This window comes from Anoplophora glabripennis, unplaced genomic scaffold (genome assembly GCF_000390285.2).
Source record: "Anoplophora glabripennis isolate ALB-LARVAE unplaced genomic scaffold, Agla_2.0 scaffold127, whole genome shotgun sequence".
In the NCBI taxonomy this organism is placed as follows: Eukaryota; Metazoa; Arthropoda; class Insecta; order Coleoptera; family Cerambycidae; genus Anoplophora; species Anoplophora glabripennis.
In genome coordinates, this window is record NW_019416291.1 from 1064255 (window position 1) to 1074683 (window position 10429).

A 10429-nucleotide genomic window follows, 5' to 3' on the forward strand; every position below is an offset into this window, starting at 1 on the left:
AGGCTGTTGTCTTGTGCATCCAGCGACTCCAGGTGCCTAGCCCAGTTATCCTGGGCCAGTTCATCCAGAGCCGCCTTCACCCGTCTGTTAAGTACGTTTAAGTCATGTCTGTGTCGGGGGCGGGTGGCAAGCCGTTTCGCACGTCGTCTGTCACGTAGTAAGTTTTGCATGTCATCGGGGAGGGTGCCCCGGGGGTTTGTCAGTAGGGGGACAAGGAATAAGCGAACGCTTATCAAGGTGGTACTTCAACCGCAGCTAACGTACTCCTCCACGGCGTGGGGTCACGCGGCAAAAAGCCACTTAAAGTCATTACAGGCTGTGGAAAACATGGCCCTCCGTACGGCCACCGACGCGCCCTAGTCCGTAAGAAACACTGACATATTACGAGACTTACAATACACAAACGCTACACAGACAATAAGACAAAACGCGGAGAAACGGTTTGACGTAGCCGCTAGACATGACAGTCCCCTCTCAGGCAAGCCGTTGACTACGTACCCGACGTGACCGACAAACACAAAAGACCTAGACACCAACTTTTTGACCCTGGGTGACCACCCCAACGACATCCCCCCTCCTGCCCGCTAACCTTTTCTGTTTCAGAGACTGCCAGGATCAAGAAACGAAGACAACGACACACACACACACACACACATACACACCCGCCATACCCTCCTTACCACTCCCCTCCCGCGCTAGCCTAAGGGCCAGCTTAGCAAAGCGCATCCCAGGCTGCATAGCCGCACTACCCTACCCAACCATACCACAGATAAACATGACACCACCCCCTAGGTTTACACAGACGAGCTGGCGAAGCAAGAAGAGCGCCAGAAGAAAGGGCCCTATCCGGCGGGGCCCAGCTAGGACAAAAGGAGGTCCCACAAAGCGCCTACACCGGCCGCATTTGCGGTCGGGGTGGACGACGGATGGGGCCCACCTACGAAGGCTGTCCAGGTCTACACGAGATGAGGCAGGATAAAGAGGGATAATCCCCCTCGATCCCAAATAATTGAGGACAATTTCTAGCCATGGAATAATGGCGCGGGTCATAAAACGGGATCCCAATTTGTATGCGCGGCTCATAAGAGTTCACTTCTTACTACATAAGTATTCGCTCCTACGGCTTTATCACAGAATAATATTTATTTTGCTGTAGCTACTCAAGGATTTTATACAATTGTATAAAATTGTATAAAATCCTTGGTAGCTACTAGCTTTATGTCAATTTAGGGACTTTACTGACTTTACATTTGCCAAAGTGACAATGCCAATTGCCAACACTGCCAACTTTGTTTATGTCAAAACTGCAAACGTCAATAAAGACACACGACATTAATATTATGGTTATGATGCCACGTAATTTTAAATAAAATATAAGAACAGTAATGGGTAATTCAGAAAGTATTGATATTCCCGGAGGAGGTACTGATGGATACCATATACTCCGAGTATGAACATTTACATTTGTTAATTTAGTATATAACAATCATACATTTTAGGTACAAGAAAACTCTCCTGGTAGTAAAGTCGGATTACAACCATTTTTTGATTTCATTGTAGCTATAAATGGTACTAGATTAGACAGAGACAATGATACCTTAAAACAAATATTGAAAAATGGAATTGGTATGAAAACATTGGTTAAAAAACATTATTCTTACTGAATAATTTTTAGGGAAACAACTTCCATTAACCATTTACAGCTGTAAAACACAAAGTGTACGAAGCGTAACTGTAGAACCAAGCGATTCGTGGGGTGGTCAAGGATTACTAGGAATTAGTATCAGATTTTGTTCATTTGAAGTTGCAAAGGAAAATGTTTGGCACATTTTGGAAGTTCATCCAAATTCTCCTGCATCTTTGGCAGGTCTTAGACCATTTTCTGATTATATAATCGGTTCAGATTCTATTTTGCATGAAAGTGAAGACCTTTTTAATTTAATTGAAAACCACGATGGTGTAAGTTTAAAGTTGTATGTTTATAACTCCGATGAAGACAGTTGCAGAGAAATTTCTATAACTCCCAACTCACAGTGGGGAGGAGAAGGGTTGGTAGGATGTGGCATAGGTTATGGGTATTTACATCGCATTCCAGTCCGTAGTACTCCAAAAAAACCTAACACAGTTTATAAACCTGGGGAAACTTCACAGAATTTGCCCCCAAAAACTGTTGTATTTAATGTTCCTCCTGTTAATACTGATAATATTAATGCAGAACTGCCTAATATGACAAATTTAGTTCAAAGTACAGCCAGCTTGACATCACAAGCAGGCCAAGGTACTACTGTAGCTTCTCTAACAACAGCACCCTCTAATACACAAATTGTAAGTAATGAAGGAAACGGGCAACCTATAAATTCGACTTTTGCTAGCGCAATTGCAATGTCAACCAGTACTACTGAAGTATATAGTACTAATTTGCCACCTCCTTCTTCAATACCGCAATTCAGTGTACCACCTAATGTACAGCATTTTTCATCTATGCCTACATCAGTACCACCTACCAATGAAGGTGTGCAACAAATACCAATGTATGCTGCTCAGCCTCCAACTGTTTTTAATCCAAACCTCAATTACCAAAATTTAGCTGCATACAGTTATCCCCAAAGTCAATTTGGTAATATGCCAGTTTATTCTAATTATTCACAGCCACAAGTTCAGGAGTTTAATCAACCTAATTTATATTCTGCTCCAACTATTACTAATAGTTCTCTTCCACCACCTCCACTTTCAGGTTTTCAAGCTAACCAAAATAAACCTCTCATATTAGATCCAACAATTGCTGCCAGATCGGCTCAACTATTACTGAGTGGAAATGTCTCCACTTCCAGCTAGAGGTAAAATTAATGCCATCGTGAAGTTTGTTATTCTAATTTTCTCGGTTATGCAATATTTAATACATTAAATATGTAAAAGAGGCATTAAATCTGTTAGTTCACATAAGAAAAATTCTAAATTATACAGGGGTAACTAAAATGCTTGGAGGGATTCTATGTCGTAATTTAATTAAAAATATTAGTTTAAACATTTCTGAAGATGCTTAAATTTTAGGATACAAATAAAACATTTTTTAATAAAACGACTATTTCATTCTTAGACATGCAGTTTTAGTTTTTAATTGTTCACAAATTGATGTAGATACCATAATTTTTTTGTACAGGGTGTACCTAACAAAAATAAACTAAAACATAAAATACAAAAATGATTTATTTTAATTAAATTTTTTAAACTTCAATCTCTATTTCTTCATTAAAAGAAGACTTATTTAATTTTTGTGAAATCTATGTACATACCTTTGAAGTTTGTTGGTTCACATGTCCACTATATTGAGGGAATGGATTTAGTATATTTTAGCTCAGGGTTTCTTTTTCTTCAAATGTATTCCAAATTGGAATCTTATCAGCACTAAAGGTTTTAGAAAAAATGTATTCCTGTTGTATGTTGTTAGTTGGGATACACTGTTTTTAAGATTAACGGTAAAAAAATTAAATATTTTTTGAAAATAAAGCATAAAGCACACTTACAGGAACTTTTTTGTTAAATCATGATGTAGAATCTGCCATTAAAGTCTGGCCAAACCCCTGCATTGGACACAAAATGGAACTGTAAAATGTCACCAGTTTCAGTTAATTTTTGGCATTATTACAAAATGGTTTTAAATTAAAAATATGTAAATATTTCTAATAATAAATGCCACATTATTTTTTGAGAACAATTTAAAGTGACTGGAGAGGTTAGTGGCTGGTGTGTATAATTTCATATTACCTCTTCAATCACCACTATTAAAATTCATTATGATGAGATGACATGTACAAAATATTGGTTTTATGTTGCAGTGTCTATTTACATATACATATAATAGTACACTGGGTACTACAATATCGTTACTCATGCCATTTTTTTTTATAAATATGCATTTAAATTTTTGAGTTAGACATTAATGTAAAATAAAAATAAACATTAAATTGAGAGCATATTAATAAAAATAAAATAAGATATAAAAATATTCTTTTTTTAGCTGTAAAACGAATTATAAAAATAAAGTTTCTATTAATCTCAAATATTCTTGAAAGTAATATTATTTAGAGAAAATATTGACAGAAGCAAAACTAATTCTGCTTACAAAATAGAGTTCAATATATTAATTATGACAATATGTCATTTATGTTGCTATAAATTAAGTTGTAAGATTTTTTATCATTTATTTCTGGAGAATCCCAATAATTCAAGATTTGGGAACAACCAAATCTTGATACTATTATGTGTGGATATATTTTGGGATAGTATTTTATATTTGCAGTATTTTGTACTTGTATAAATATCAAATTTTTATTGAATTTTTGTATAAAATATTTTCCAGTGGCGGCTCCTGAAATTTAAAGTGATTAGGTATATTTTGATAAAGTGTGCAACCTTTTAGGGGCTACGTCTGGACTCACATGGAGAGCTTTGTAATGAAAAAATTTCAAACGGTTTGCAAAATATAATATTAAGAGGGATGGCCAACCCCAAAATCTCCAAGGTTTCACATGTATTTGCAAAATTTCTTTTCTCATAATCAACTAACAGATGTAAACAGTTATTTTCTTATTTTTTACAAAAGTTTTGTTTTTCATTTGCAGTTTTAAAAAGTTTGAAATAAAATGTTTAAATATTAATTTTACAAAAAATATTTCGATTATAAAAAAAGTTGCAATTATACCTATGCAACCTTTCTCGGAATAGCATGGTTGACCATCCCGGTTTTGATTTTTTATTACACAAATTTCATTCGAATTGTTTTCATCATAAAGTTCTCTATGTGGGCCTAGTGTCGTCTAAAAACAAAATGAATCCTATACTTCATTATTAAAATATTGCTACATTTATTATTACCATTTTTGTGAGTCTTCACTGACGTTTTCTTAATAATCGTAGTTATAATATCTTTCGTATAAAAATAATAAGTCATCATTTAGAGATACAATAGAAATTGTGCAGTTTTTTGAACAAGCAATTTTAAACACCCAACAATTTTAATTAAAATAATCTCAACCTATTTATAATCTTTTAAAATCTTTTGTTATAATATTCTACACTAATTAATTAAGTCACTACAGATTAATTTTATTTCTGGTCAATATGTGTATTTACAATAAGTAGGATAATAATCTTCATGTTGCTAAATGGTGATATTGTGGGTAAATAACTTATGTAAAAATTATTATATGGAAGTGCAAATCCTCTTTGTTATTGCACAAGGTGAGCGTAATTCTGTTTTTATTGCAGTTTATACATTTGCTTTAGTAAGGATATCAGAATTAGTTTGCAATGATAAGTAATTTCATCGAATAAAGGCTGTTCTTTAATTTTTGAAATATATTTATGGTAGATAAATAAGTTGTTATAAAAAGAAAATTATTGACTTGCCTTGCTATTTTAAGTTATTTTATATAATATATAGTCGAAAATAAATGATAATTGATAAAATTTGGTGTTTATTTTAATTATTTTTATAATTTTCAGCAAAATGAATACCAATGCATAAATCATTAGATGCCATAAATAAGAAGGAAACTTAGGGTTCTTTTCTTGTTTCATTAATAGTTGTCTTTCATTTTAGATAAATACATGACTTCTCATCTCCTTTGACATAAAGAAAACATCCTATTACGAGTATTTATACTCATAGGCGTAGTGGATACTAATATATAAGGTATATCTAAACTCTAAAAGTTATACTTTTATAAGATATTTCAGTAGACTTGTACATTACATGGGTATTTACATACTGAAACACGATATAGAAAACGTGTTACCGCTAGCATTTTATAGACAAGAAATGGCACTTTCAGTAAGGCAATGATGGAATAAGTAAATCCACCCAGTAAGTGACGAAGTGTAATGCTAAACTAGAGCAACCTTTCATTTTTCTCATTGAAAGATCACGAAGAACATACAAACATCAGAAAATCTTTCCTGTTTTGTCCAACAAAGGAGGAGGGTACCTAAGGCTGCTTTTCGGACTATTTTAATTTTGGATTTAAATTTAAAAAAATCATTTATTTATCATTTGCTATCAATATTCAATTGATTCCACCCGAGTGGAACACTCACCTCCACTCGCATTTAACTCTTAAGTGTTATACAGAGTAACTTTGAGTGGGGGTCATATTATTTATACAGAGGTTTCCTTTGTCTTTAAAAAGCACGTACCAATAGTAAATTTTTTCAAATTCTGTCGTAAAAACTTTTTGTAACCTTTATATGTAATTATTTGTATGACTAACATTATTCTCTATAAAGTCATATAAATTAGCATAATGCTCACTATTAGAATTTGGTGGCATATATAAAATAACAAAGGTATATCATACACAATTAAGAAAAAAATCTAAAACTAAAACTTCATAATAACTGCTGCTTAGTTTAATTAATTAATTTAATTAATTATATAACTGTATGTTTATAAACTTGAGTTATAAGGGTGAGGGTGGGCAGGTAGGTGTGGTGGGGGAAAGGTAATAATAGTCCGGATGAACTTTTTTTAGAAAAATAACATTTGAAGGAAATTAAACACTTTTTAAATGCAGAAAAAAATTAAGCGATACTTTTTCTGGATTATGCTTATATAATTCAATACGAGTTAGGGGTGGTTCCGTTTGGGATGGAATCAATTGAATATTGATAACAGATGATAAAAAAAATGATTTTTTAAAATTAAAATAGTCCGAAAACCGGCCTTAGTTACCCTCCTCCTTTGTTGGACAAAAACAGGGAAGGTACAGAGTGATTCACTATATTTTGACCCCCCCCTTTTAACTTTTTTGTTTTAAGAGTTATAAAAAAATGTTAAATATAAAAGTTGCACGATTTTTTATGAATTTTTCGAAAATGATAGTAGAAAAACAAATGAAGTCCAAACAAAATGGCCGCAGATGTTAACTTTGTTAAGATAAATGGAACACCCTGTATAGTTTTACATATTTGGATAGAACGTTCCCTGTAGAGCATAGCCATATAGGGTTTGTTGGGTCCATCTCTAACAGTTACATCTTGTAACTGTTAGACCCCTTTCAGGCATTTCTGCCTTTTTTCCAATTACTAAGGATTTACAGATTTAGTTGTAATGTATTTTGACAAATCGCACATTAATATGGTCCAAAATACGTACAGGGTATTTTAACTAAATCTCACTAATTAGGCCGTGCGAGGTCTAATTAGTGAGATTTAGATTTAGATTAGTGACAGGTAGTAATGTCTTGACAACATTGTTATTGATTGACAGTATGTACTATTATTTAATTAAAATAGGTTACATAGAAGTAGAAAATTATTTAGAATTAAAATAGAGTATGCAGAATAAGAACTTTGCTCTATTTTAATTCCTATAATATTTCAACTTTCTACTTCTGTGTAACCCATTTTAATTAAATAATAATACAAACTGTCAAACAATAACAATGTTGTCATGACATTACCTGTCACTGTCACGGCCTACCATATAACATTGTCCATGGGAAATTAGGCCTCTCACGGCCTAATTATAGTGAGATTTATAGTTACAATATCTATATGCATTTTGGACCATATCAATGTCCGATCTGTCAAAATATAACTAAATCTGTAAATCCTTACGTAATTGGAAAAAGGCAGAAATGACTGAAAAAGGTTTAACAATTACAAGACGTCTTAATATTTTCTTAATAAAAAACCTTCTTTTCGTTTTTTAAAAGTTTCTTGTTTATTGTTAGAGATACACCTAACAAACCCTATATGGCTATGCTCTACAGGGAACGTTCTATCCAAATATGTAAAAATATACAGGGTGTTCCATTTAACTTAACAAAGTTAACATCCGCGGCCTTTTTGTTTGGATTTCATCTGATTTTCTACTATCATTTTCGAAAAATTCATAAAAAATTGTGCAACTTTTATATTTAACATTTTTTATAACTCTTAAAATAAAAAAGTTAAAGGGGGGGTCAAAATATAGTGAATCACCCTGTACCTACATTTTCTGATGTTCGTATGTTCCCCGTGATCTTTCTATGCCAAAAAACATAACTACAAAATGAGAAATGCGATGATCCCTGTAGCCATGGAGACTACACAAGGAGCAAGAACTTTATATAAACAAATATCATACCAAATAGAAATAGTGGAGGAGAGATAAAGGAATAATAAGCAGTTTGAATTAAAAATCAATCATGTCGTTTTTGTGATGTTAAAAATTTTAAAATAAATAATGTAAGCTACTTTGAATTAGATAAATAAATCAATAAATAATGAAAATATGTGAGTGTACAACAAGTGTTTTCACCAAAATCGTTTTATCAGCCAGTTTATAGGTAGTGTATGGTGTACAAAGGAACGCTAGCGACCCTAGCGGTAAAAACTATAAGTAATTTCTATTATTGCATTGACAAATTTTGGCATTTTCCCGTATGAGTTCGTACTACTTGTCAAGTCTCCCTGCCTATAGCGCTCATTTTTACTTGTATAGTTAGGCTTGTTTGGAAATGTGATACTTTAGTTTTGGTCGGGTTCTCTATTTTTGAACAGCCCCAGAATCTACGCAAAACGGGCCTTTTCATCAAAACTTTTTTTAATGCGCATGCGTCAACGTCGGCCATCTTTTTCGTACTGTTTTTTGTAAACACGAAAACACGTGTTTAATTATTAATTAATTCAATTAATTAATTAATTATCTAACACATTAAACATTAATTTTTTCATATTAAGTAATACATCAGGTATACACACATAATAAAAATATCATGTTTTGCTTCAAAGCATTAAATTATTTATTTTCTCAGTTAACCTAAAAATTCAATCTAAATAATTTTGCAAGTACCAATAATTTATTTTTAGTTAACTAAAACTGAATTACAATAATTATTCATTTTAATTATATTTAATTTTAATTATTGCTTACATACATAATAAGAATAGGCATATGAGTATATAACTAATTAGTAATTACTCATATGAGAATAGGTACGCCTAACCTCTCAATCAGCTCTCTTCTATTTTCTTTTTGTGGACGTCCGTGACATTTTAGCCACCTTTTTAATTGTTCACAATTGTGCTTCGACTGAACTATGGATTAGTATTACACCATCAATAATTTGTTCTAATGAACTATTTGTTTGCACGTTTGCAGAGATAACACTGCTTTCCCAGCCATTATTATCAAAAACAGTACGGAATTTGAAAATTCCTACCTTTTCAAGGTGGTTGCGCTTGCGCTTAAGCCGGTCCCAGACGATGTGTCCAACGTTCGTTCCAATGTTGGTTCCAATGTTCGTTCCAACGTTGGACACAATTTTCGCCATAAAAGTACCTATGGCAAGTGTGTCTGCTACACGATGGGGTAAACTTTTGTTGAACATTAGAAATTAATTACGATAACGATTAATATTTAAATTATTATTATATTATTAAATTAGAAGTTGTAAAGCTTTTTTATAATAAAAAAAATTAATTGAATCATGTAATGTATTACGTAAGGTGGGGGAGGGGGGTTATGAAAAATTTTACGGTTTCGTTACATGGGGGGAGGGGGGAGTTGAAAATGTGAAAAAATACCCTTACGTAATTTATGGATGACCCCAAACACACGATCGCTCGTGTGGGTGCGTGACGAACGATGCTTCCAATATGCTTCCAACGCTGGAAGCTCCTTTGATGCGGCTTTAATTTACCGACAGAAGCTCGAACGTGGCATGTAGCCAACGTTGGACACATGCAATTGGCCAGCGTCCGCCCACACGATGTGGCCAATGGCGATGTGTCCAACGTTGGAAGGCATTCGCCACATCGTCTGGGACCGGCTTATGCAGCCAACGTTGGACACATGCAATTTGCCAGCGTCCGCCCACACGATGGCGATGTGTCTAACGTTGGAAGGCATTCGCCACATCGTCTGGGACCGGCTTTATCAGATCGTGAAACGCAATAGAACCTTAGTGACCGAGAGTGTAGCAAATGTTTAGAGAGAGAGGGGTATACGAGTGTATTTGCTATCTCTCTCTAGCAACATGCAATCGCGTGCTGCCACTGGGACGCTGCCTCCAGTAGTATATTCTCTAAGAATAGACCAATAGACAAAATTGCGAACCATTCAGAACTGTCCCGATTCTTTTGAAAACCAAAATACATCAGAATTTGTGAACTAAATTAATTTTATCTTGTGGAAATGAAATCCTTTTATATCCAGTTTCAATTTTAAGATACGTAGATAATGTAGATATGAGTATTTGTATTTGTATGTATTTGTCAAGAATGTGTGAATATTTCTATTGACACTAAATAGTAAAAAAATTTGTTCATCTAGAAAAAATATATCCTATGTACCTTCATATCTAAAGAGTTCTTTTTCGAAAAATAGATTAGCCGTATGTTAAAAAATTCTTTACTATTCTGAAAAAATAATTACCAAAATTCC

General features: G+C 33.4%; 1 protein-coding gene across 1 annotated transcript; it reads left to right on the forward strand.

The window, feature by feature from the left end:
* Window positions 1–1311: 1311 nt before the first annotated feature.
* On the forward strand, window positions 1312–3183 carry LOC108903606 (Golgi reassembly-stacking protein 2). The gene is made up of 3 exons (XM_018705836.2): window positions 1312–1448; window positions 1500–1626; window positions 1676–3183. Exons 1-3 carry the CDS (start codon window positions 1386–1388, stop codon window positions 2833–2835), a joined length of 1350 nt encoding a protein of 449 aa, XP_018561352.1. The 5' UTR covers window positions 1312–1385; the 3' UTR covers window positions 2836–3183.
* The last annotated feature ends 7246 nt before the right edge of the window (window positions 3184–10429 follow it).